General features: G+C 46.3%; 1 protein-coding gene across 2 annotated transcripts in view; it reads left to right on the forward strand.

Moving 5' to 3' along the window:
* The window catches only part of INPP1 (inositol polyphosphate-1-phosphatase), a 44,414-nt gene extending 17,150 nt beyond the window's left edge, over positions 1-27,264 (forward strand). The window contains exons 3-7 of one of the 2 annotated variants that reach the window (XM_088464546.1): positions 2,186-2,246; positions 16,893-17,093; positions 21,203-21,377; positions 24,515-25,009; positions 26,091-27,264. In XM_088464546.1, the coding sequence (XP_088320672.1) occupies positions 2,186-2,246; positions 16,893-17,093; positions 21,203-21,377; positions 24,515-25,009; positions 26,091-26,109 (951 nt within the window). In that variant the 3' untranslated portion in view covers positions 26,110-27,264. Of the gene's footprint in view, positions 1-2,185; positions 2,247-16,892; positions 17,094-21,202; positions 21,378-24,514 lie in introns of both variants that reach the window. The other variant, XM_088464545.1, reaches the window with a different exon arrangement.
* The last annotated feature ends 253 nt before the right edge of the window (positions 27,265-27,517 follow it).

The following is a 27,517-nucleotide window of genomic DNA, read 5'->3' on the forward strand; positions in this document are numbered from 1 at the left end:
TCTCGTCGCAAGCCCCATCAACCTGGCCGCTCGCTAAAGCTGTGGGTAGTCACCCACAGCTTAAAGGCCAGGAGGCCGGCTCTTTACAGAGAAGCGGCCACCCTCATTCAGAGCGAGCGCTCACATTTTGCGAGCGGCTCTGAATGAGGTCCTTAATCTTCCATTATAACGTCTCCCTCACAAGTATGACAAACATTAACTTGACCAGCAATCACTGTAGACCAAACTTTGACCCATGTGCCTGTTGGGTTCGCTCAAAATCACTATTAAGCATTAAGTCAATGGGGGGTCCTACACTGCTGCGTGCGCGCCTACACAACTGTTACGGACGTTGTACAACTTTACTCACCCCCCCAGGAGTCCTCTATGCAGGCCTGACATTAAACGTGAGGGTTGGTCTCTCCTCTATCTGCTGAGCAAGTACACAGTCAACCTATGCCCCCAAATCTTAGGGTAAGTCAGCCCTTAGTCATCCCTCTCATTAGATTTTTGGTGGAGCATCTCCCTTGCAGCAGGACTTCACAAAATTCCCCTTTGATTTTAGGCAGGGGATCTCCCCTGTAGCGCATCTTTGTGGGGGGTAGGAATCCTGAGATGGCCAGATGGGATGTCTCAAAGTCTGGCTGCGGTGTCCATATAACCTTTTATGTTCTGCATTAGCCCCAGCATTAGAAGTGCAGCGTAGTCTCCCATGGTGGGCGCCTGTTTGCCTGGGATGTGGTGCTTAAGTCCTACAATTTAGTGCCCTTGGGTCAGTCACCTTGTTGTGGCTCGGGGTCTCGCAACTCAGGCACCTGTGAGTCAAACGTTCGCAAACAGGTAGTCCAAGGAGTATCAGGTTTATAACTTGTATCGCCTACAACTGACTTCTTTCTGAACCTGCTTCAGTCAGTGGGCTTTCCTTTGGGGAAACCGGATGACTTTGTAAACACTCCTCGTTTATTATGAGGGACCCCACTCCACTAGTCCAGAATTGTGTTTATTGCCCCGACGTTAGCAACCAGTGGGGCAGGGTGTGGGGCTATTTGAGTGTGGGGCTCTGCCTGTCTGGGTGGGTGCCTCAAGCTGGGTTTTTTTTGTAGCCCCTCCTCCCAGGCCAATTCTTTTATAGGCTTCATCCCTGTGCTGACCAGGCTGGGGCTAATTCCCCTATGTCAGGGGAACACATGTGTTCCTTTTTTATAATGGGATCTGACATAGGCCCTCATTCAGAGCCGCTCGCAATTAGCGCTCGCTCGTTCAGTAAAAGGGGGTGGTTATTCAAAAGAACCGTACGCTCCTTGCGGTCTGTTGCCGCCTCCATGTCTGAACGAGCGAGCAAAACATGCGCTCGTTCATTTAATAAAAACGCCCCCTGGCCGCTCGCATCATACGTCATGTCCGCTATTTATTAGATTAATCGAGTACATCGAACAGCGTATGAACTGCTCGCTAGTCTTGTGGTTGGTTTTTCCTACCGAAATCTTGCCAGCAGTTTTGGCTAAAAGACAACCAACTGACGTGGTCAATGACGCTGCTGTATTAATTATGCACACCCATAAAACGCCCGCTTTGACCTTTAAGCACGCCTGCGTTCGGATCTCCACTCCCCGTTTTCAAGCACCTTCCCCTGTTACCACCCACATACGCCTCATTCTGTCACTCAAAATAGCAGGCACTCGCTATCTAGCGAACAAACAATTTTCCGCCGCACAGACTGGTTCGTGCATGCGTATTACAATCCGTACGCAGTTGTGCAAACATCGCTCGGAGCGAACGAGCAGCCGCTAATGAGCGGCTCTGAATCAGGCCCATAGTCAGTGGTTGGTTTCACCTATGTCAGAGGGACCCTGGAGTCTGCTAATGTATTTTAAGGGAAAAGGTCACACGGTGCCTGAGTTTTTAGTCAATTTTTTTTTTTTAAAGGATAGTTTTACCATATGGCTTGGGACTTCTCAATCTATTATACAGTACGTCACATATGATAACCTGCAAACCGCAGTAACTCCTTTAACCAAGGAATTCTTTGTTCTTATCGTTCATTCATATTTCGGCTCCTGGTGATGATTTTCATTATGTTTATTTTATATTCCTGCATAAAGCTTTATACTTTGTTTGTATTATTCATATTTTGTCACCTTCCCTTTTGTGTTATGAATATTTTATGCCTTATATTATGTAAGATTATTGAATTTTGCTGTTTCAGTTTCCAGGTTTAGAGAAAAATGTAAGAGGAGAAGAATCCAATGAGTTTACCAATGAACTTGGTAAGTAACATGTATTATTATTATATTATAAGGAAACGTGTTCCGGGGATTTTGGAAACACGTAACCGGCTATAAACAGAATATTCCGTAGTGCTGTGAGGAACTGTACCCTGAAAACATGTCCCGTCTTAGGTTGCCGACAACGTGGTAATGTGTGTCGGCCGAGGGGCGATGTGGCAATGGTTGTCGGCCGAGGCGCTAGGTGTTTCTACTGAGGGGATAGATGTGTTATAAAGGAGGGGTGAGCAGAAATTAGTTACTACATTGTTGAGGGGGAAATGTTTTACTGCAGAAGCCATAATGGGATGTGTTATAACAGTGGTGATGGGGGGATGTGTTATTACAGTGGTGATGGGGGGGATGTGTTATTACAGTGGTGATGGAGGGGATGTGTTATTACTGTGGTGATGGGGGGATGTGTTATTACTGTGGTGATGGGGGGGATGTGTTATTACAGTGGTGATAGGAGGGATGTGGTATTGCAGTGGTGATAGGAGGGATGTGGTATTGCAGTGGTGATAGGGGGGATGTGTTATTGCAGTGCTGATGGGGGGATGTGTTATTGCAGTGGTGATGGGGGATGTGTTATTACAGTGGTGATAGGAGGGATGTGTTATTACAGTGGTGATAGGAGGGATGTGGTATTGCAGTGGTGATAGGAGGGATGTGTTATTGCAGTGGTGATAGGGGGGATGTGTTATTGCAGTGGTGATGGGGGGATGTGTTATTGCAGTAATGATGGAGGGATGTGTTATTGCAGTGGTGATGGGGGGATGTGTTATTACAGTGGTGATGGGGGGGATGTGTTATTACAGTGGTGATGGGGGGGATGTGTTATTACAGTGGTGATAGGGGGGATGTGTTATTGCAGTGGTTATAGGAGGGATATGTTATTGCAGTGGTGGTAGGAGGGATGTGTTATTGCAGTGGTGATAAGGGGGATGTGTTATTGCAGTGGTGATGGGGGGGATGGGTTATTGCAGTGGTGATGGGGGGGATGTGTTATTGCAGTGGTGATAGGAGGGATGTGTTATTGCAGTGGTGATTAGGGGGATGTGTTATTGCAGTGGTGATGGGGGGGATGTGTTATTGCAGTGGTGATGGAGGGATGTGTTATTACAGTGGTGATGGGGGGGATGTGTTATTACAGTGGTGATAGGGGGGATGTGTTATTGCAGTGGTGATAGGGGGGCTGATGTGTTATTGCAGTGGTGATAGGGGGGCTGATGTGTTATTGCAGTGGTGATAGGAGGAATGTGTTATTGCAGTGGTGATGGGGCGATGATGTGTTATTATAGTGGTGATAGGAGGGATGTGTTATTGCAGTGGTGATAGGGGGGATGTGTTATTGTAGTGGTGATAGGGGGGATGTGTTATTGCAGTGGTGATAGGGAGGATGTGTTATTGCAGTGGTGATAGGGGGGATGTGTTATTGTACGGTGATAGGGGGGATGTGATATTGCAGTGGTGATAGGGGGGCTGTGTTATTACAGTGGTAGGGGGGATGTGTTATTGTACGGTGATGGGGGGATGTGTTATTGCGGTGGTGATAGGGGGGCTGTGTTATTGCAGTGGTGATAGGGGGGATGTGTTATTGCAGTGGTGATAAGGGGGATGTGTTATTGCAGTGGTAATAGGGGGGATGTGTTATTGTACGGTGATAGGGGGGCTGTGTTATTGCAGTGGTGATAGGGGGAATGTGATATTGCAGTGGTGATAGGGGGAATGTGATATTGCAGTGATGATAGGGGGATGTGTTATTACAGTGGTGATAGGGGGGATGTGTTATTGCAGTGGTGATAAGGGGGATCTGTTATTGCAGTGGTGATAGGGGGGATGTGTTATTGTACGGTGATAGGAGGGCTGTGTTATTGCAGTGGTGATAGGGGGGATGTGATATTGCAGTGGTGATAGGAGGGATGTGTTATTGCAGTGGTGATGGGAGGGATGTGTTATTGCAGTGGTGATAGGGGGGATGTGTTATTGCAGGGGTGATGGGGGTATGTGTTATTGCAGTGATGATAGGGGGAATGTGATATTGCAGTGGTGATAGGGGGATGTGTTATTGCAGTGGTGATAGGGGGGATGTGTTATTGCAGTGATGATAGGGGGATGTGTTTATTGCAGTGGCGATAGGGGGGATGTGTTATTGTACGGTGATAGAGGGGGATGTGTTATTAAAGTGGTGATAGGAGGGATGTGTTATTGCAGTGGTGATAGGGGGATGTGTTATTACAGTGGTGATAGGGGGGATGTGTTATTACAGTGGTGATAGGGGGGATGTGTTATTGCAGTGGTGATAAGAGGGATGTGTTATTGCAGTGGTGATAGGAGGGATGTGTTATTGCAGTGGTGATAGGGGGGATGTGATATTGCAGTGGTGATAGGGGGATGTGTTATTGCAGTGGGTGGTGATAGGGGGGATGTGTTTTTACAGTGGTGATAGGAGGGATGTGTTATTACAGTGGTGATAGGAGGGATGTGTTATTGCAGTGGTGATAGGAGGGATGTGTTATTGCAATGGTGATAGGGGGGCTGATGTGTTATTGCAGTGGTGATAGGGGGCTGATATGTTATTGCAGTGGTGATAGGGGGAATGTGTTATTGCAGTGGTGATAAGAGGGATGTGTTATTGCAGTGGTGATAAGAGGGATGTGTTATTGCAGTGGTGATAGGAGGGATGTGTTATTGCAGTGATGATAGGAGGGATGTGTTATTGCAGTGGTTATAGGGGGGATGTGTTATTGCAGTGGTGATGGGGCGATGATGTGTTATTACAGTGGTGATAGGAGGGATGTGTTATTGCAGTGGTGATAGGGGGGATGTGTTATTGTAGTGGTGATAGGGGGTGTTATTGCAGTGGTGATAAGGGGGATGTGTTATTGCAGTGGTGATAGGGGGGATGTGTTATTGTACGGTGATAGGGGGGCTGTGTTATTGCAGTGGTGATAGGGGGAATGTGATATTGCAGTGGTGATAGGGGGATGTGTTATTGCAGTGGTGATAGGGGGGATGTGTTATTGCAGTGGAGATAAGGGGGATGTGTTATTGCAGTGGTGATAGGGGGGGATGTGTTATTGCAGTGGTGATGGGGGGATGTGTTATTACAGTGGTGATGGGGGGGATGTGTTATTACAGTGGTGATGGGGGGGATGTGTTATTGCAGTGGTGATAGGGGGGCTGATGTGTTATTGCAGTGGTGATAGGGGGGCTGATGTGTTATTGCAGTGGTGATAGGAGGAATGTGTTATTGCAGTGGTGATGGGGCAATGATGTGTTATTACAGTGGTGATAGGAGGGATGTGTTATTGCAGTGGTGATAGGGGGGATGTGTTATTGCAGTGGTGATAGGGGGATGTGTTATTGCAGTGGTGATAGGGAGGATGTGTTATTGCAGTGGTGATAGGGGGGATGTGTTATTGTACGGTGATAGGGGGGATGTGATATTGCAGTGGTGATAGGGGGGCTGTGTTATTACAGTGGTAGGGGGGATGTGTTATTGTACGGTGATGGGGGGGATGTGTTATTGCGGTGGTGATAGGGGGGCTGTGTTATTGCAGTGGTGATAGGGGGGATGTGTTATTGCAGTGGTGATAAGGGGGATGTGTTATTGCAGTGGTGATAGGGGGGATGTGTTATTGTACGGTGATAGGGGGGCTGTGTTATTGTACGGTGATAGGGGGGCTGTGTTATTGCAGTGGTGATAGGGGGAATGTGATATTGCAGTGGTGATAGGGGGAATGTGATATTGCAGTGGTGATAGGGGGATGTGTTATTGCAGTGGTGATAGGGGGGATGTGTTATTGCAGTGGTGATAAGGGGGATGTGTTATTGCAGTGGTGATAGGGGGGATGTGTTATTGTACGGTGATAGGAGGGCTGTGTTATTGCAGTGGTGATAGGGGGGATGTGATATTGCAGTGGTGATAGGAGGGATGTGTTATTGCAGTGGTGATGGGAGGGATGTGTTATTGCAGTGGTGATAGGGGGTATGTGTTATTGCAGTGATGATAGGGGGAATGTGATATTGCAGTGGTGATAGGGGGATGTGTTATTGCAGTGGTGATAGGGGGATGTGTTATTGCAGTGGTGATAGGGGGGATATGTTATTGCAGTGATGATAGGGGGGATGTGTTTATTGCAGTGGCGATAGGGGGGATGTGTTATTGTACGGTGATAGAGGGGGATGTGTTATTAAAGTGGTGATAGGAGGGATGTGTTATTGTAGTGGTGATAGGGGGATGTGTTATTACAGTGGTGATAGGGGGGATGTGTTACTACAGTGGTGATAGGGGGGATGTGTTATTGCAGTGGTGATAGGAGGGATGTGTTATTGCTGTGGTGATAGGAGGGATGTGTTATTGCAGTGGGTGGTGATAGGGGGGATGTGTTATTGCAGTGGTGATAGGGGGGATGTGATATTGCAGTGGTGATAGGGGGATGTGTTATTGCAGTGGGTGGTGATAGGTGGGATGTGTTATTACAGTGGTGATGGGGGGATGTGTTATTACAGTGGTGATAGGAGGGATGTGTTATTGCAGTGGTGATAGGAGGGATGTGTTATTGCAGTTGTGATAAGGGGGATGTGTTATTGCAGTGGTGATGGGGGGGATGTGTTATTGCAGTGGTGATAGGAGGGATGTGTTATTGCAGTGGTGATAGGAGGGATGTGTTATTGCAGTGGTGATAAGGGGGATGTGTTATTGCAGTGGTGATGGGGGGGATGTGTTATTACAGTGGTGATGGGGGGGATGTGTTATTACAGTGGTGATGGGGGATGTGTTATTGCAATGGTGATAGGGGGGCTGATGTGTTATTGCAGTGGTGATTAGGGGGGCTGATGTGTTATTGCAGTGGTGATAGGGGGAATGTGTTATTGCAGTGGTGATAGGAGGGATGTGTTATTGCAGTGGTGATAGGAGGGATGTGTTATTGCAGTGATGATAGGAGGGATGTGTTATTGCAGTGGTTATAGGGGGGATGTGTTATTGCAGTGGTGATGGGGCGATGATGTGTTATTACAGTGGTGATAGGAGGGATGTGTTATTGCAGTGGTGATAGGGGGGATGTGTTATTGTAGTGGTGATAGGGGGTGTTATTGCAGTGGTGATAAGGGGGATGTGTTATTGCAGTGGTGATAGGGGGGATGTGTTATTGTACGGTATTAGGGGGGATGTGATATTGCAGTGGTGATAGGGGGGCTGTGTTATTGCAGTGGTGATAGCGGGGATGTGTTATTGTACGGTGATGGGGGGGATGTGTTATTGCAGTGGTGATGGGGTTGATGTGTTATTGCAGTGGTGATAAGGGGGATGTGTTATTGCAGTGATGATAGGGGGAATGTGATATTGCAGTGGTGATAGGGGGATGTGTTATTGCAGTGGTGATAGGGGGATGTGTTATTGCAGTGGTGATAGGGGGGATATGTTATTGCAGTGATGATAGGGGGGATGTGTTTATTGCAGTGGCGATAGGGGGGATGTGTTATTGTACGGTGATAGAGGGGGATGTGTTATTAAAGTGGTGATAGGAGGGATGTGTTATTGTAGTGGTGATAGGGGGATGTGTTATTACAGTGGTGATAGGGGGGATGTGTTACTACAGTGGTGATAGGGGGGATGTGTTATTGCAGTGGTGATAGGAGGGATGTGTTATTGCTGTGGTGATAGGAGGGATGTGTTATTGCAGTGGGTGGTGATAGGGGGGATGTGTTATTGCAGTGGTGATAGGGGGGATGTGATATTGCAGTGGTGATAGGGGGATGTGTTATTGCAGTGGGTGGTGATAGGTGGGATGTGTTATTACAGTGGTGATGGGGGGATGTGTTATTACAGTGGTGATAGGAGGGATGTGTTATTGCAGTGGTTATAGGAGGGATGTGTTATTGCAGTTGTGATAAGGGGGATGTGTTATTGCAGTGGTGATGGGGGGATGTGTTATTGCAGTGGTGATAGGAGGGATGTGTTATTGCAGTGGTGATAGGAGGGATGTGTTATTGCAGTGGTGATAAGGGGGATGTGTTATTGCAGTGGTGATGGGGGGGATGTGTTATTACAGTGGTGATGGGGGGGATGTGTTATTACAGTGGTGATGGGGGATGTGTTATTGCAATGGTGATAGGGGGGCTGATGTGTTATTGCAGTGGTGATAGGGGGGCTGATGTGTTATTGCAGTGGTGATAGGGGGAATGTGTTATTGCAGTGGTGATAGGAGGGATGTGTTATTGCAGTGGTGATAGGAGGGATGTGTTATTGCAGTGATGATAGGAGGGATGTGTTATTGCAGTGGTTATAGGGGGGATGTGTTATTGCAGTGGTGATGGGGCGATGATGTGTTATTACAGTGGTGATAGGAGGGATGTGTTATTGCAGTGGTGATATTGGGGATGTGTTATTGTAGTGGTGATAGGGGGTGTTATTGCAGTGGTGATAAGGGGGATGTGTTATTGCAGTGGTGATAGGGGGGATGTGTTATTGTACGGTATTAGGGGGGATGTGATATTGCAGTGGTGATAGGGGGGCTGTGTTATTGCAGTGGTGATAGCGGGGATGTGTTATTGTACGGTGATGGGGGGGATGTGTTATTGCAGTGGTGATGGGGGGGATGTGTTATTGCAGTGGTGATAAGGGGGATGTGTTATTGCAGTGGTGATAGGGGGGATGTGTTATTGTACGGTGATAGGGGGGCTGTGTTATTGCAGTGGTGATAGGGGGAATGTGATATTGCAGTGGTGATAGGGGGATGTGTTATTGCAGTGGTGATAGGGGGGATGTGTTATTGCAGTGGTGATAGGGGGGATGTGTTATTGCAGTGGTGATAAGGGGGATGTGTTATTGCAGTGGTGATAGGGGGGATGTGTTATTGTACGGTGATAGGAGGGCTGTGTTATTGCAGTGGTGATAGGGGGGATGTGATATTGCAGTGGTGATAGGAGGGCTGTGTTATTGCAGTGGTGATAGGGGGGCTGTGTAATTGCAGTGGTGATAGGGGGGATGTGTTATTGTAGTTGTGATAGGGGGGATGTGTTATTGCAGTGATGATAGGGGGAGTGTGAGATTGCAGTGGTGATAGGGGGATGTGTTATTGCAGTGGTTATAGGGGGGATGTGTTATTGCAGTGATTATAGGGGGGATGTGTTTATTGCAGTGGTGATAGGGGGGATGTGTTATTGTACGGTGATAGAGGGGGATGTGTTATTGCAGTGGTGATAGGGGGATGTGTTATTGCAGTGGTGATAGGGGGGATGTGTTATTGTACGGTGATAGGGGGGGATGTGATATTGCAGTGGTGATAGGGGGGATGTGTTATTGCAGTGATGATAGGGGGGATGTGATAATGCAGTGGTTATAGGGGGGATGTGTTATTGTACAGTGATACTGGGGATGTGTTATTGCAGTGGTGATAGGGGCAATGATGTGTTATTACAGTGGTGATAGGGGGGATGTGTTATTGCAGTGGTGATAGGGGGGATGTGTTATTGTAGTGGTGATAGGGGGGTTGTGTTATTGCAGTGATGATAGGGGGGGATGTGATATTGCAGTGGTGATAGGGAGGATGTTTTATTGTACGGTGATAGGGGGGATATGTGATATTGCAGTGGTAATAGGGGGGATGTGTTATTGCAGTGGTGATAGGGGGGATGTGTTATTGCAGTGGTGATAGGGGGGTTGTGTTATTGTACAGTGATACGGGGGATGTGATATTGCAGTGGTGATAGGGGGGCTGTGTTATTGTAGTGATAGGGGGGATGTGTTATTGCAGTGGTGATAGGAGGGATGTGTTATTGCAGTGGTGATAGGGGGGGATGTGTTATTGCAGTGGTGATAGGGGGGATGTGTTATTGTACGGTGATAGGGGGGATGTGATATTGCAGTGGTGATAGGGGGGCTGTGTTATTGCAGTGGTGATAGCGGGGATGTGTTATTGTACGGTGATAAGGGGGATGTGTTTTTGCAGTGGTGATAGGGGGGATGTGTTATTGTACGGTGATAGGGGGGCTGTGTTATTGCAGTGGTGATAGGGGGAATGTGATATTGCAGTGGTGATAGGGGGATGTGTTATTGCAGTGGTGATAGGGGGGATGTGTTATTGCAGTGGAGATAAGGGGGATGTGTTATTGCAGTGGTGATAGGGGGGGATGTGTTATTGCAGTGGTGATGGGGGGATGTGTTATTACAGTGGTGATGGGGGGGATGTGTTATTACAGTGGTGATGGGGGGGATGTGTTATTGCAGTGGTGATAGGGGGGCTGATGTGTTATTGCAGTGGTGATAGGGGGGCTGATGTGTTATTGCAGTGGTGATAGGAGGAATGTGTTATTGCAGTGGTGATGGGGCAATGATGTGTTATTACAGTGGTGATAGGAGGGATGTGTTATTGCAGTGGTGATAGGGGGGATGTGTTATTGTAGTGGTGATAGGGGGATGTGTTATTGCAGTGGTGATAGGGAGGATGTGTTATTGCAGTGGTGATAGGGGGGATGTGTTATTGTACGGTGATAGGGGGGATGTGATATTGCAGTGGTGATAGGGGGGCTGTGTTATTACAGTGGTAGGGGGGATGTGTTATTGTACGGTGATGGGGGGGATGTGTTATTGCGGTGGTGATAGGGGGGCTGTGTTATTGCAGTGGTGATAGGGGGGATGTGTTATTGCAGTGGTGATAAGGGGGATGTGTTATTGCAGTGGTGATAGGGGGGATGTGTTATTGTACGGTGATAGGGGGGATGTGTTATTGTACGGTGATAGGGGGAATGTGATATTGCAGTGGTGATAGGGGGATGTGTTATTGCAGTGGTGATAGGGGGAATGTGATATTGCAGTGGTGATAGGGGGAATGTGATATTGCAGTGGTGATAGGGGGATGTGTTATTGCAGTGGTGATAGGGGGATGTGTTATTGCAGTGGTGATAAGGGGGATGTGTTATTGCAGTGGTGATAGGGGGGATGTGTTATTGTACGGTGATAGGAGGGCTGTGTTATTGCAGTGGTGATAGGGGGGATGTGATATTGCAGTGGTGATAGGAGGGATGTGTTATTGCAGTGGTGATGGGAGGGATGTGTTATTGCAGTGGTGATAGGGGGTATGTGTTATTGCAGTGATGATAGGGGGAATGTGATATTGCAGTGGTGATAGGGGGATGTGTTATTGCAGTGGTGATAGGGGGATGTGTTATTGCAGTGGTGATAGGGGGGATATGTTATTGCAGTGATGATAGGGGGGATGTGTTTATTGCAGTGGCGATAGGGGGGATGTGTTATTGTACGGTGATAGAGGGGGATGTGTTATTAAAGTGGTGATAGGAGGGATGTGTTATTGTAGTGGTGATAGGGGGATGTGTTATTACAGTGGTGATAGGGGGGATGTGTTACTACAGTGGTGATAGGGGGGATGTGTTATTGCAGTGGTGATAGGAGGGATGTGTTATTGCTGTGGTGATAGGAGGGATGTGTTATTGCAGTGGGTGGTGATAGGGGGGATGTGTTATTGCAGTGGTGATAGGGGGGATGTGATATTGCAGTGGTGATAGGGGGATGTGTTATTGCAGTGGGTGGTGATAGGTGGGATGTGTTATTACAGTGGTGATGGGGGGATGTGTTATTACAGTGGTGATAGGAGGGATGTGTTATTGCAGTGGTTATAGGAGGGATGTGTTATTGCAGTTGTGATAAGGGGGATGTGTTATTGCAGTGGTGATGGGGGGATGTGTTATTGCAGTGGTGATAGGAGGGATGTGTTATTGCAGTGGTGATAGGAGGGATGTGTTATTGCAGTGGTGATAAGGGGGATGTGTTATTGCAGTGGTGATGGGGGGATGTGTTTCTTACAGTGGTGATGGGGGGGATGTGTTATTACAGTGGTGATGGGGGATGTGTTATTGCAATGGTGATAGGGGGGTTGATGTGTTATTGCAGTAGTGATAGGGGGGCTGATGTGTTATTGCAGTGGTGATAGGGGGAATGTGTTATTGCAGTGGTGATAGGAGGGATGTGTTATTGCAGTGGTGATAGGAGGGATGTGTTATTGCAGTGATGATAGGAGGGATGTGTTATTGCAGTGGTTATAGGGGGGATGTGTTATTGCAGTGGTGATGGGGCGATGATGTGTTATTACAGTGGTGATAGGAGGGATGTGTTATTGCAGTGGTGATAGGGGGGATGTGTTATTGTAGTGGTGATAGGGGGTGTTATTGCAGTGGTGATAAGGGGGATGTGTTATTGCAGTGGTGATAGGGGGGATGTGTTATTGTACGGTATTAGGGGGGATGTGATATTGCAGTGGTGATAGGGGGGCTGTGTTATTGCAGTGGTGATAGCGGGGATGTGTTATTGTACGGTGATGGGGGGGATGTGTTATTGCAGTGGTGATGGGGGGGATGTGTTATTGCAGTGGTGATAAGGGGGATGTGTTATTGCAGTGGTGATAGGGGGATGTGTTATTGTACGGTGATAGGGGGGCTGTGTTATTGCAGTGGTGATAGGGGGAATGTGATATTGCAGTGGTGATAGGGGGATGTGTTATTGCAGTGGTGATAGGGGGGATGTGTTATTGCAGTGGTGATAGGGGGGATGTGTTATTGCAGTGGTGATAAGGGGGATGTGTTATTGCAGTGGTGATAAGGGGGATGTGTTATTGTACGGTGATAGGAGGGCTGTGTTATTGCAGTGGTGATAGGGGGGATGTGATATTGCAGTGGTGATAGGAGGGCTGTGTTATTGCAGTGGTGATAGGGGGGCTGTGTAATTGCAGTGGTGATAGGGGGGATGTGTTATTGTAGTTGTGATAGGGGGGATGTGTTATTGCAGTGATGATAGGGGGAGTGTGAGATTGCAGTGGTGATAGGGGGATGTGTTATTGCAGTGGTTATAGGGGGGATGTGTTATTGCAGTGATTATAGGGGGGATGTGTTTATTGCAGTGGTGATGGGGGGGATGTGTTATTGTACGGTGATAGAGGGGGATGTGTTATTGCAGTGGTGATAGGGGGATGTGTTATTGCAGTGGTGATAGGGGGGATGTGTTATTGTACGGTGATAGGGGGGGATGTGATATTGCAGTGGTGATAGGGGGGATGTGTTATTGCAGTGATGATAGGGGGGATGTGATAATGCAGTGGTTATAGGGGGGATGTGTTATTGTACAGTGATACTGGGGATGTGTTATTGCAGTGGTGATAGGGGCAATGATGTGTTATTACAGTGGTGATAGGGGGGATGTGTTATTGCAGTGGTGATAGGGGGGATGTGTTATTGTAGTGGTGATAGGGGGGTTGTGTTATTGCAGTGATGATAGGGGGGGATGTGATATTGCAGTGGTGATAGGGAGGATGTTTTATTGTACGGTGATAGGGGGGATATGTGATATTGCAGTGGTGATAGGGGGGATGTGTTATTGCAGTGGTGATAGGGGGGATGTGTTATTGCAGTGGTGATAGGGGGGTTGTGTTATTGTACAGTGATACGGGGGATGTGATATTGCAGTGGTGATAGGGGGGCTGTGTTATTGTAGTGATAGGGGGGATGTGTTATTGCAGTGGTGATAGGAGGGATGTGTTATTGCAGTGGTGATAGGGGGGGATGTGTTATTGCAGTGGTGATAGGGGGGATGTGTTATTACAGTGGTGATAGGGGGGATGTGTTATTACAGTGGTAATAGGGCGGATGTGTTATTACAGTGGTGATAGGGAGGATGTGTTATTGTACGGTGATAGGGGGGCTGTGTTATTGCAGTGGTGATAGGGGGAATGTGATATTGCAGTGGTGATAGGGGGATGTGTTATTGCAGTGGTGATAGGGGGGATGTGTTATTGCAGTGGTGATAAGGGGGATGTGTTATTGCAGTGGTGATAGGGGGGATGTGTTATTGTACGGTGATAGGAGGGCTGTGTTATTGCAGTGGTGATAGGGGGGATGTGATATTGCAGTGGTGATAGAAGGGCTGTGTTATTGCAGTGGTGATAGGGGGCTGTGTAATTGCAGTGGTGATAGGGGGGATGTGTTATTGCAGTTGTGATAAGGGGGATGTGTTATTGCAGTGATGATAGGGGGAGTGTGATATTGCAGTGGTGATAGGGGGATGTGTTATTGCAGTGGTGATAGGGGGGATGTGTTATTGCAGTGATTATAGGGGGGATGTGTTTATTGCAGTGGTGATAGGGGGGATGTGTTATTGTACGGTGATAGAGGGGGATGTGTTATTGCAGTGGTGATAGGGGGATGTGTTATTGCAGTGGTGATAGGGGGGATGTGTTATTGTACGGTGATAGGGGGGGATGTGATATTGCAGTGGTGATAGGGGGGATGTGTTATCGCAGTGATGATAGAGGGGATGTGATAATGCAGTGGTTATAGGGGGGATGTGTTATTGTACAGTGATACTGGGGATGTGTTAATGCAGTGGTGATAGGGGCAATGATGTGTTATTACAGTGGTGATAGGGGGGGATGGGTTATTGCAGTGGTGATAGGGGGGATGTGTTATTGTAGTGGTGATAGGGGGGTTGTGTTATTGCAGTGATGATAGGGGGGATGTGATATTGCAGTGGTGATAGGGAGGATGTTTTATTGTACGGTGATAGGGGGGATATGTGATATTGCAGTGGTGATAGGGGGATGTGTTATTGCAGTGGTGATAGGGGGGATGTGTTATTGCAGTGGTGATAGGGGGGTTGTGTTATTGTACAGTGATACGGGGGATGTGATATTGCAGTGGTGATAGGGGTGCTGTGTTATTGTAGTGATAGGGGGGATGTGTTATTGCAGTGGTGATAGGAGGGATGTGTTATTGCAGTGGTGATAGGGGGGGATGTGTTATTGCAGTGGTGATAGGGGGGATGTGTTATTACAGTGGTGATAGGGGGGATGTGTTATTACAGTGGTGATAGGGCGGATGTGTTATTACAGTGGTGATAGGGAGGATGTGTTATTGTACGGTGATAGGGGGGATGTGATATTGCAGTGGTGATAGGGGGCATGTGATATTGCAGTGGTGATGGGGGGGATGTGTTATTGTAGTGGTGTTTGGGGGATGTGTTATAGCAGTGGTAATGGGGTGATGATGTGTTATTGTACGGTGATAGAGGGGATGTGTTATTGCAGTGGTGATAGGGGGGATGTGTTATTGCAGTGGTGATAGGGGGGATGTGTTATTGCAGTGGTGATAAGGGGGATGTGTTATTGCAGTGGTGATAAGGGGGATGTGTTATTGCAGTGGTGATAAGGGGGATGTGTTATTGTACGGTGATGGGGGGGATGTGTTATTGCAGTGGTGATGGGGGGATGTGTTATTGCAGTGGTGATAGGGGGGAGTGTTATTGCAGTGGTGATAGGGGAGCTGGTGTGTTATTGCAGTGGTGATAGGGGGGCTGATGTGTTATTGCAGGGGTGATAGGGGCGATGATGTGTTATTGCAGTGGTGATAGGGGATGTGTTATTGCAGTGGTGATAGGGGTATGTGTTATTGCAGTGGTGATAGGGGGCATGTGTTATTGCAGTGGTGATAGGAGGGATGTGTTATTGCAGTGATGATAGGGGGGATGTGTTATTGCAGTGGTGATAGGAGGGATGTGTTATTGCAGTGGTTATAGGAGGGATGTGTTATTACAGTGATGATAGGAGGTATGTGTTATTGCAGTGGTGATAGGGGGGATGTGTTATTGTACGGTGATAGGGGGAATGTGTTATTGCAGTTGTGATAGGGGGGATGTGTTATTGCAGTGGTGATAGGGGGGATGTGTTATTGCAGTGGTGATAGGAGGAATGTGTTATTGCAGTGGTGATAGGGGGGATGTGTTATTGTACGGTGATAGGGGGCATGTGTTATTGCAGTGATGATAGGGGGGATGTGTTATTGCAGTGATGATAGGGGGGATGTGTTATTGCAGTGGTGATAGGGGGGATGTGTTATTGCAGTTGTGATAGGGGGGATGTGTTATTGCAGTGGTGATAGGGGGGATGTGTTATTGCAGTGATGATAGGGGGGATGTGTTATTGCAGTGATGATTGGAGGGATGTGTTATTACAGTGATTGGAGGGATGTGTTATTACAGTGGTGATAGGGGGGATGTGTTATTGCAATGGTGATATCGGGGATGTGTTATTGCAGTGGTGATGGGGCGATGATGTGTTATTGCAGTGGTGATTGTGGAGATGTTATTGCAGTGGTGATACGTATGTCTACGCATGTTAAGTGATCGCACAGTGGTTAGCAAAGCTGCCTCCTAGCACTGGGGATTTTGTTTCGATACCCACCAAGGCCCTATCTGTGTGCAGTTTGTATGTTCTCCGGTGTTTGTGTGGGCTTCCTCTGAGTGCTTCATGTTCCTCCTGCAAATCCAAAAACGCACTGATAGGACTGGAAATGGACTTTTTTACATTTTTAACAGCAGAATAGATTTACACTAGAAACATTCATTACATGTAAATAAACATTCGATATAACTTTAGTTCCACTTTGTGAAGAACATTCTTCATTGGATCATCATAGGTTCAGTGCAGTAGGTTTAAGAAATGGCTTCTAAAGATGGCGATCACATTTACCCATAATCCATCATTTCTCACCGTGCAGCCTGAGAGAGGTGGAGCCACGTGTACCGCTGACATACAGAGAACACGTATGTTTGATGAAAGTAATTATGCTCTTTATATGCAGGAGAGAAAATCATAGTGAGAGTCTGCCCCACCGAGGAGGAAACGAAGAGCCTATTGCAGAAGGTTCTGGACAACAACGAGGCGGCAGCCGGGGCATTGGCACATGTTGTTCACCAGGAGGTGGTTGTAACAGACAAGTCTATAGATGGCGTCACCGTGAGCATTCCACAAAACAACATTGCCGTCTGGGTGGATCCCATTGGTAAGTTATTACCACCAGGCATTATTGCACACTGCAATAAATAAATTCCCATATGTCGCTGTCACATGACCTGGCACCCCATGAGGCATCAGCTGTGCCTCTCTAGTGTATCATTACCGGTCCCAGCCACTGACCCCTCTTTCGGTCAGCCGGTGACTGGTAAGTGTGGGGGAAGCTTTGGGGAATAGGGAATTGCTCAAATTCTCAGAAGACCAATTCCCGCGCCCACTGTGACTCTCAGATCTTTGTCGTCTCCCACAATTTCTTAGTCCCGTACCATAAGATAGCAACGAAATAATCACCCAAATTTATCCCTGTTTGTGGCCATATTGTCATGCGCACTCAGGGCCTGATTCAGTGGTCAGCGTTAATCCCGTCGCAGCTGCGCTTCTGTACGCAGCGGTACTAAGAGAACAGGCTAATGCCGCAGCCGCTGGGACTTGTACAGAACCGCCCACTGCGGCATCTCTTATCCGCCAATTGCATACAAAGATACACCATCGGTCACACGATCAAACGTCTGAGAAACCCTGCGGGTGCTGTTAATGTCAGTCACAACAATTCCGCCAGGACTGCGTACAAAGCCTCTACATGCTAGACGATATTTTGAATGATAGGGCCGATTCCGGCGCATCGTAACGACAAATTGTCAAGTGTGTTCGCTCTATGCGCACTCCTGCGGCATTGTCCGTCGCATCTTCAGATCTTCTCTGCAAGCAGGAAGATCTGTCAATCTCGTTATCTTTCCCCGCAAATCGTGCAGTGTGTACACACTACAGAACCATCAGGCGATATGGTTACATTATATAGTTAACGATCTAACCACCAAACGATGCAAGATATATTGTTCAGTCGTTCGTTGGGTTGCACAGTGTGTATGGACTAGATCGTTTGTCCGGGAGTTCAAGGGAATTCGTTGACGACATCACATCGTTTGCAAGTCGTCTAGTGTGTACCTAGTTTTAGCCATCGCTACGCAGTGTGACACAGACGCATGATATCGCCTCTCATTATAGCTGGTAGAATAACTGAATCTTCAGCAATGATCCCAGTATATAGTATCTTCAAACAAAAAGTACAGGCCTGGGGGAACATAAATCCAGTAGAAGAACAAAATAAAAACACAAGCACACGGGACTTCTTATTGCTTTATGTAGTTAGGGTGTTATTATTGCTTCACGATTACACATGATCACCGACAGTAACTACTGAGTCTGTGGGTGCCAGGATATAGAAGATTGGGCAGTTCTAGTGGTATGCAATCGGGAAGCCGACTGCCTAAATACCGGCAGCCGGCTTCCCGACTGTCATATCCCGGCAAGGGTGAAATGCCGGGCGTCTAGATGTAGACGCCTGGCATTTCCCCGACGCCAGGAGACCGGCGTCCGGCATCCCGATTGTAGCGATGCCAGGCGCCGCGAGCAGACAGCCGTGCGGGGGGGGGAGGGTTAGGTTTAGGGCACCTGGGGGGGACTTAGGGTTAGGCTAGGGGGAGGGATGGTTTGGGTTAGGCACCCCCCCGGGGGACTTAGGTTTAGGCAGCGGGGAAGGGGGTGGTTAGGGTTAGGCACTTACAGGGGGGATTAGGGTTAGGCACTTAGGGGGGAGGTTAGGGTTAGGCACCCCTAAGGAGGGTTAGGTTAGTTTAGTCTATACTTACCTATCCACGATCGGGATTTCCAGCGCTGTCGGGCTTTTGCTGCCGGGATCTCTGCTGATGTCGGGCTGCCGGGAATCGAACCGCCGGCCATGCGGCCGCCGGTATTTCATACCAATTCCGTTCTAGTGCCCTCCATTCCCTGGCTCTAAAGATTTTTTCCGTAGTGTAGTGGTGGGGCAATGACATCATCATTAGGCGACTCTTCTCCCGCCCCGCCTACCTCACCAGGAAATACCAGTTGGCAATGGGCAAGTATTATTTTTGCTCCCTTTAACGCCATTAGTGTTAGGAAGGAGTAGGACTCTCTTCTTTAGCACTTTAGGGGTATATGCGGAGGGCGAGTTCCACTCGTCCTTAGCGTTAAAGGGGTTAAATTAAGCTGCTTACAGATATGCTTGCTTTTCTGGATGGATTGAAACTACTGGCAACAAAATGATACACCATTTTGGTTATACTATTGGATAATTTCAAAATAGATTGAATCGTAGACCATCAGGACACAATTGGTAATGTAGCTGAATTGTTAAATGAAACCTTATTACATCTGGTATTGCTGCAGTGATTGTAAAGAGAAAATAAATAAATACAAAGTTGCATCATTGGCAATAGCGCCACCTGCTGTTAGTAATAGAGAACTTTGATCATCTGAAGCAGTGGTTTCCAAACGTTCTCATTTCGAGGCACTCTTAGGGATTCCATCATTTTGTTTAAAGGATACCCCATAGCTAAAATAACGTAATAAGAGCCCGATTTAGACATTGGAATAGAGTAAGATAAAGCAAATAACTGCACATCTGGACAAACTATGTTGCAAATACTGGACATCTTGTTGAGTTTATTGGAAGTATAATACCAGCCTCAGAGGTGAATCTGCAATCAGAAGCAGATAGATATTGGGCAGCAAAATGGTTATAAATACTTCCTCGCAGCATTGGGGTCATGCGTTCAATTCCAAAGGTGGCCCTATCTGTGTGGAGTTTGTACGTTCTCACTCAGTTTGCGTAGGTATCCTCCAGGTGCTCTGGTTTTTCCCCACAATGACATACTGGTAGATTAATTGGCTTATCAATCCTCGCTTGTAGTATGTGTTTGACCATATGGTAGGGAATATAATAAACTCCAGTGGAGCAGGTATAGAAGTGAATTTATTGAATACAAGAGGGAGATTTATCAAACTTTCTAAAGAGGACATGTGGAGCTGTTGCCCATAGCAACCAATCAGCTCCTAACTGTCATTTTTCAAATATAGGGCAGAATGTATTAATGGCAAAATGCGATGGGCTCCCAGGTCATAAACCCAGAAGTCGTCCTTATCGGATAGAGCTGTCCTTTGCAGTTTTAGGGCGTATTTAATTAGCGGCGAAAAGCCGTAATCTGCAAAAAAGTATCGCGTATGACGTCATTTCGCCAGGCGGAAACTTTTCGCCGTATTCAATTGCAAAGGCTTTTCACATACGCGGAAAGTCAATACAATGTAATAGGCGAAGAAGTTTTGCCTATGAATACCCGGCGGAAAAAAGTGAAGAATTGCGGTTTTGGGGTGCAAAGGTGCGGAAACCACTCTGCACTCTTTGGACAGCCCCCCAAAGGATAACTCTGTCTCAAAAAAGCACAAAAAAAAGAGGAACACCCCAAAAAAGCACTTTGAAAATGGGGACGAAAAAGTACAAAGTGGGAGTACAAATGCAAAAACTAGCGAAATAGACTTTGGGGGGGGGGGGTCTGCAAGTATCGGGGAGGTGTTTTTTTGATTGAAGGTGCGTTTTTAACGCTTTTTAGACCTTTACCAAATTTTAACCATGCTTGCACCCATTTTCATGTACCCCAAATTTGCTGGGACTAGTTAATTTCACCAAAACAAACTGCTAATGCTATTCTCCACCACTTCTACAAAGACGCTAATTAGCAGCTAATGAGAGCATTGCAGTACCCCAAATAGCTTCAGCAGGGCTATTCGGGGGCATTTACCGTGAACCCCAATGTTAGTGCATCTTTTGGGGGGGGTCAGGCTGATTTCCCCAAATCTGACAGATTTTTCGCCTGTTTGAGTTTCGCCGGGACGCGTTTTTGCGTCCTTTGCCATTGAATACGGGTATAAGTGGGGACGCACCCGATAGGTTTCTGCGGCCAAAACACGCGATCTAGGCGGAAACTAGATTCCGCTGACGGCTCCGAAATTATCGCGGCTATTTGAATACGCCCTTTAATCTGTAAAGTGCTACATAATATGAAATTGCTATATTCAAAATTCTTCAATAATACATAGCGCTAGAAATGTTCACCATTTTTTTTTTAAATACGGTTTTGCACATATCCATGGAGAGTCCGCTCTTCAGTCTTGTCTGCCAGATGTTGGGAAGTGTCTGAATTATTATACAGTATTATTATACATATTCTATTCTAGAAACATTGATACCCTCCTATTTCTTCTGACTGTGTCCTATTCCAGACTCCACCTACCAGTATATAAAGGGATCGGCTGATATTAAACCAAACAAAGGAATTTATCCCAAAGGCCTCCAGTGTGTGACTGTGTTAATAGGCGTCTACCTTATAGACACAGGACTCCCAGTCCTGGGGGTGATTAATCAGCCTTTCGCTATAAAGGATCCTATAACACTCCGGTAAGAAATTTGTCACTTTTTTTTTTTTCTTTTTAATAAACCGATTTGTATGTAATATACATTTAAGAAAATCCTACATTAAATTGTCTGTTACTTTAACTTTCACCAGTAAAGGGCACCTTGGGGGCGGGGGCACCTTGGGGGTGGGAGCAATGTTTCGGGAGGAGCAAACTGGGCTTGGCGGGTGCTCAGAGGGTCTTTTTTATCCCCCACTGTATATAAATGTTCAGTTTCAGCTGTTGGTGGCTGAACAGAAAGCAGGGCTGGAATACTAATACTTACTGGCCTACTATTATATCGTAGTATCATCTGAGGTTTAGAAGTGTTGTCCAGGTACAGAGTTATGTAATATCATAGGTTAGACCGGAATCGGTATGATTCACCGACGGACCCATTCCCGGCGGTTCAAATCCCGACAGCGGCAGCCCGACAAGGATGAAAATCCCGATCGTCCCCAGGTAAGTATTCACTAACCTATTCTACCCCCTAACCCTTAGGGGTGCCTGACCCTAACCTTCCCCCCCCCAGTGCCTAAACCTAACCCCCCCTTCCCCGCCGCCTAAACCGAAGTCCCCCCCCCCCCCTACCCTAACCTCCCGAGGGCGTGCCTAACCCTAAGTCCCCCCCCCGGGAACCCTAAACCTAACCCCCTTCCCGCGGCTGCCCACGCTCTGCGCCCGGCGTCCCTTTGATCGGGATGCCGGTGTCTAGATTTAGTCGCTTGTCATTTAACCCTCGCCGGTTAGACCTTTGCGGGAGGTTAACAGCAGTGAGTCCTGGTTACCCAACTCTGCCCAAGACTAACCGCTAGCAGCAGTTTGACACAGAAGTTTGGTTGTGACAAAGATATATAGTATATAGTGGACTCTTGCTGGGCTGGTACATTGTCATTGGTTCACTGTAAACATTATAATGGCATTGCTTGTTATATTGTGCCATGGGCACCCTCAACTGTCTATATAACCGTTTATCATTGAGCTTTGCTTGTATTTAGTGATATTGGGCACGATGCCTCCCGCCACCCTTCGCATGCATACCGGCGTTAGTTACGCCGGCATGCATGAAGAAAATCGCAAAGGACCGCTGTCTCGGTAAGAGTGATCCTTTGCGAATGAGGGAGTTCCAGATCTTTGACCCAGATGACAAATGCGCCGCATCCAAGCCCCGGAATTCATCGCATTCCGTGGTTTGGTGCATATGACAAATGCGGTGAAAACCCGTATTTGACCGCATTTCTCCCTTTTGCTGCATCCCGCTCCTGATGGCGTTATCCTATAGGAGCAGATGAGCGTCTATCTGGAGAGCGCTGTGAGAGGGATAAACGCCCTAAGGTCTTCTAAGATTGCCTTGGAGACGACATTAGTTGTTTTTTCCTCCTGACGTCAACACGAAAAGACGCAAAAAGGGCTACGTAACGTTGTCCATGAGAAACACAGTCTCCACTTAGGTCAGCTCCAGCCACGTTGCGTGCCTGTCCCTGCGCTTTATTTATTGTTACGCCAAAGCCGGCTCTTACCGGGAATTGGACTCGTTTGAAATTAAAGAATCATTTTTCACATAAATGAAATAAGAACGGTAATAAAAGGGAAAAACTGACATTGTGTATCTTATCTTATATCAATTTTTCTAGAGAAACCGATAATACGTTTAATTCTCTTCATGGTATAAAATAAAGTCCATCGTTTTGATATATATTTAACGGTTCAGGCAGCGTAAGCCCTGAAAGAGCTCGGACCTCCGTTTTTCCATGAACTGGCGTCACTAAAACCGTCGCTCGGCTCCCTTTTGCCAGAATCGGTATGATTTACCGCCGGACGCCCGGCATGGGTGAAAATCCCGATCGTAGACTAACCTAATTCCCGCCCCTAACCCTCCCCTAGGGGTGCCTAACCCTAACCTTCCCCCCAGTGCCTAACCCTAATCCCCCCTCTAAGTGCTTAAACCTATCCCCCCCTTCCCCGCAGCCTAAACCCAAGTCCCCCGGGGGGTGCCTAACCCTAAGTCCCCCCTGGGGGTGCCTACCCCTAACCCTTCCTCCCCCTAGCCTAACCCTAATCTCCCGGGGGGGTTCCTAACCCTAAGTCCCCCTCCGGGAGCCCTAAACCTAACCCTCCACCCCCCGCGGCTGTCCGCACCTGGCGCACGGCATCCCTTCGATTGGGATGCCGTGCGCCAGTCTCCCGGCGTCGATAAAATGACAGGCGTCTAGATTTAGACGCCTGTCATTTAACCCTCGCCGGGATAAAGCAGTCGGGAAGCCGGCTGTCAGGATTAGGTCCGCAGGCTTCCCAATTGCATACCCTTACATTAATGTGTCCTACACCTTAACCTTCCTCCACACATGCTCTATAGAATAGTGACAACTGCATCAAAATCCATCCTGTGGTTCTCGAGATTAGTCTGAACACACAGTTAGACACCTGCCAGGGACTTTCATTTATACTACCGCTCTCAATAAATTAAACCAGAGGTACCCAAACGTGGTCCTCAAGGCTCCCCAACAGTCCAGGTTTTAGAGATATCCATGGTTGAGCACAGGTGACTTAATTAGTACCTCAGTCAATTTGATTTAACCACCTGTGCTCAACCATGGATATCTCTAAAACCTGGACTGTTGGGGAGCCTTGAGGACTGCGTTTGGGAACCTCTGAATTAAACCATAATTTCTCCCCTACTGATGTATATTGATTTAATATTTCCCCCATAAGAGAATTATAACGCTCCCTGCCTCCTTATTCAGTACATAACGATTGCCAACATTATAACTATATTGTTATTCCTGACCTACTGATTGGCCAGAGCGCTCACACAGTAGCGCTTTTTCTATCATCAGGCGACCGTTTCTAAACCCGGCTCTTAGTAAATCTGGGGTTTCTATACCTATAATGGTGATGATCTATCGATATGCTATAATTTTTTGAAAGTATGGATTCCAGGCAAGATGGCGGTGGTTTGGGGGTTTTCGTAAGTCTGCAGGATACAATCCCGGGAATAGAACGCCACTATACTGCCGACAAAGCAAACTAGCCACTTTGTAAATATACTCCACAGCGTCATGTCCGTTATAATGGAGCGTGACAATGATCGCTATGCTTTTCATGGCGTTAATTTGTGTCGTTTTTGTCTTTTTTTTTTAGGTGGAAAGGTCAGTGGTATTGGGGATTGTCTTATATGGGATCCAACATCTGCTCTCTACAGTCATCGTCTTCCAATGGACTAACGGACCACGGACTAGAATGCGGCTCCCCTCCGCTCGCTGCACATGGAAAGCGCTCCTACGCTGCCGTAACCAGCTCGGCAGAGGCAAAAAGTGTTCTCTGTGCTCTCTCTGCGGCGTGCAGCGGAAACCTGCACTTTGCTGCCGGAGCGGGATACAAGTGCCTCTGTGCCATCCAAGGGCTTGTGGATTTCTATGTGTTTTCAGAAGACACCACCTTTAAGTGGGATACCTGCGCTCCCCACGCCATCCTGAGATCGCTGGGAGGCGGGATGCTGGACCTCGCAGAGTGCCTCAAATCCGCGCAGCAGAGTAACAAACTATCCGCCAGGCCACACGTCCTGTACAATTCCGAAGTGCAGGGGACAAGGGGAGCCGACAGATGGGCCAACAAAGGGGGGCTTGTGGCTTACAGGTCAGAAGAAGACCTAGAAGGTTTCATGGACCTCTTTGTGAAAAACTTGTCATTACAGAATGAGCTGCATTAATAAGATGCTTAGAGCCTATGTTATTTTTAAGTTGACTCAACACATGTATGTTACACTTCCTGCATGCATGCACACAGTATACTGAAATATCATTGCTATTATAGTCTATAGCCAAAAAAAAGAGTATTTATTTATAACTGGATTGGGGAATATTTTAGCCCTCGGTAACCAGGTGAGGACAATAATGTCTATTGATGAAAGAGATATTTTATTGTGAAACCTTTGGCAACGCAAAGGCCCATGGGTAATAATATAAGGCGCTATTCTGCGCCATAAATCCAGATTATGCAGTATCACTTAAGCACTACAGATTTTAAACAAATAAAACATTTTTTTATATATATATAATATATATAACTACACACGTTGGACCGGCACTCTGCTGAACCAAGTAAATAGTACTCCCGTGCTCAAAAAATGGATATGGATAGTAGCAAAAATAGCGGCACTTGGAGATTTAAAGAATTATTTAATGTGTTCCACACACATATAGAACCGACGTTTCGGAGCCACATGCCCCTTTGTCAAGGTTCTAATTCAATAATTCTTTAAATCTCCAAGTGCTGCTATATAATATATATATATATATATATATATATATATATGTATACTATATTTATTTGTATCGTTTTTATAGGGCTGGGTCTGATCTTAAAGTATCTTTAGGGAAAAGAGGAAAATGTATGCAGGCTGAAAATTCTGCATAAAATCAAGTATATTACTATTTCATATAATTATGTGTTTAAATAGGGTACAATACTATTATTACTGGCAATTTATACAGCATCGCAGACATGTGGGTATACAGCAGTCATTGACGCCATCATAAATCTGTTTTTTATAACTTTTGCTCTGTCTTTTAAACTTACTCTTCTTGGATATGTTTTAATTCTAATTGTTTATTAAAACATCAAATGGTGATTGTGCTGTACTGCTGAGAGTTGACTTTTGTTGTTACCATTTTATATCCGAATAGAAATACTTTTATTTATTGGTGGTTTATTTCAGCAATCCTGGTGGCACTTAGGCTCCGATTCAGAGTTTCGTGCAGGTGTGCTCTGCTGATGGATCTCGCCAGGTTTCGTGACTGCGCATTCATCGGAGGCAGGATACACATCTTTCATCAACTCCGGGCGAATTCAGAGTCGTGCGCATCTTCACTTGCTGCTTGGTGGGTGTACCACAGCGTCAACCGTGCGTTTGCACTTAGGATGAGAGTGCCGTGGGCGTGTAGATGGAATTACGGGCTATTCAGCGTGTGGGTGCAGAGGTACGTCTGATTTCAGACGGATCTCATTGTATCAAGGATAGTGCTGGTGCAAGTCCGCGCTCACAGTGATGGCGGATGCTTTCACCATGGGGGCGGTTACACAGATGCATTCTTCTCTGAATTTGGCCCTTTCTTGCACAACCCTTTACATATATATATATATATATATATATATATATATATATATATATATATATAACAATTTCAGTACTTTGCTATTTGCTTTTGTTGTTTCCTGTATTAGATTATTTTTATTGTTTATTATTTCCACAGTGGATATTCTGTAGCTGGCTTTCTAATTAATTTTCATTCCAAGTATCAGCTAATCCTTATCTTAATCCTTAATGAACCTGTCATGCAGGATTAAAAGTGTCATCCACTGTAATTCTTAAGGAACATCTCAGTGAAATATAATTACTTATACGCGATTCCTGAGACAATCGGCCGCAGTACTGTGCCCCTCCCTCTCTGCCAGGTGTTTCCGCCCCAGTGTCGGTGGGGACTCTCCTCTTGGTCGGCTTCCATCTTTTTCTCCAAGGGTTATTTTGTACTGCATGTTTTGGACTGCTGATTATAAAGATTAGTAGGAAATTATAATGATACAGTATTACTGTGGTGTCCAAAAGGAAGACCTAGATAACTTGTAAATCTTACAGAAAAGAGGGGGGCCGCAAAGTCTAGCAGATTCATGTACCAGTGACGCATCAGTACTGCACTGACAGTTCAGGGGATCTCAGTAAAGGTTCATATTTCTTTCTTTTGCAGATGTAGCATATAGAAACACTACAATGCACAGCACTACATTTTTTTTAATGGAATTCACATAAATGGCTTTATTATATATATATATATATATATATATATATATATATATATATATACAATCTATATATATATATATATGTGTGTGTGTGTGTGTGTATATATATATATATATATATAATTTTTTTTGTAGTATTTTGAAATATCATTTTGATGCTATACTTATATGTTTTGAGTTATGAATGAGCTTAAATTATATTTAAGAAATAAAAAAATTACAAAAAATGTATTCAAAGTGAAAAAAGAAATATTAAATTAACTATATACATTTTTTTTTTCTATTTTAATAAAAATAACAGCATTTATAGGATCTCTCCAGAATATGAATATTTAATAATTTTGC

Source organism: Taudactylus pleione, unplaced genomic scaffold (genome assembly GCF_031769625.1).
Source record: "Taudactylus pleione unplaced genomic scaffold, aTauple2 ptg001683l, whole genome shotgun sequence".
Classification (NCBI taxonomy): Eukaryota; Metazoa; Chordata; class Amphibia; order Anura; family Myobatrachidae; genus Taudactylus; species Taudactylus pleione.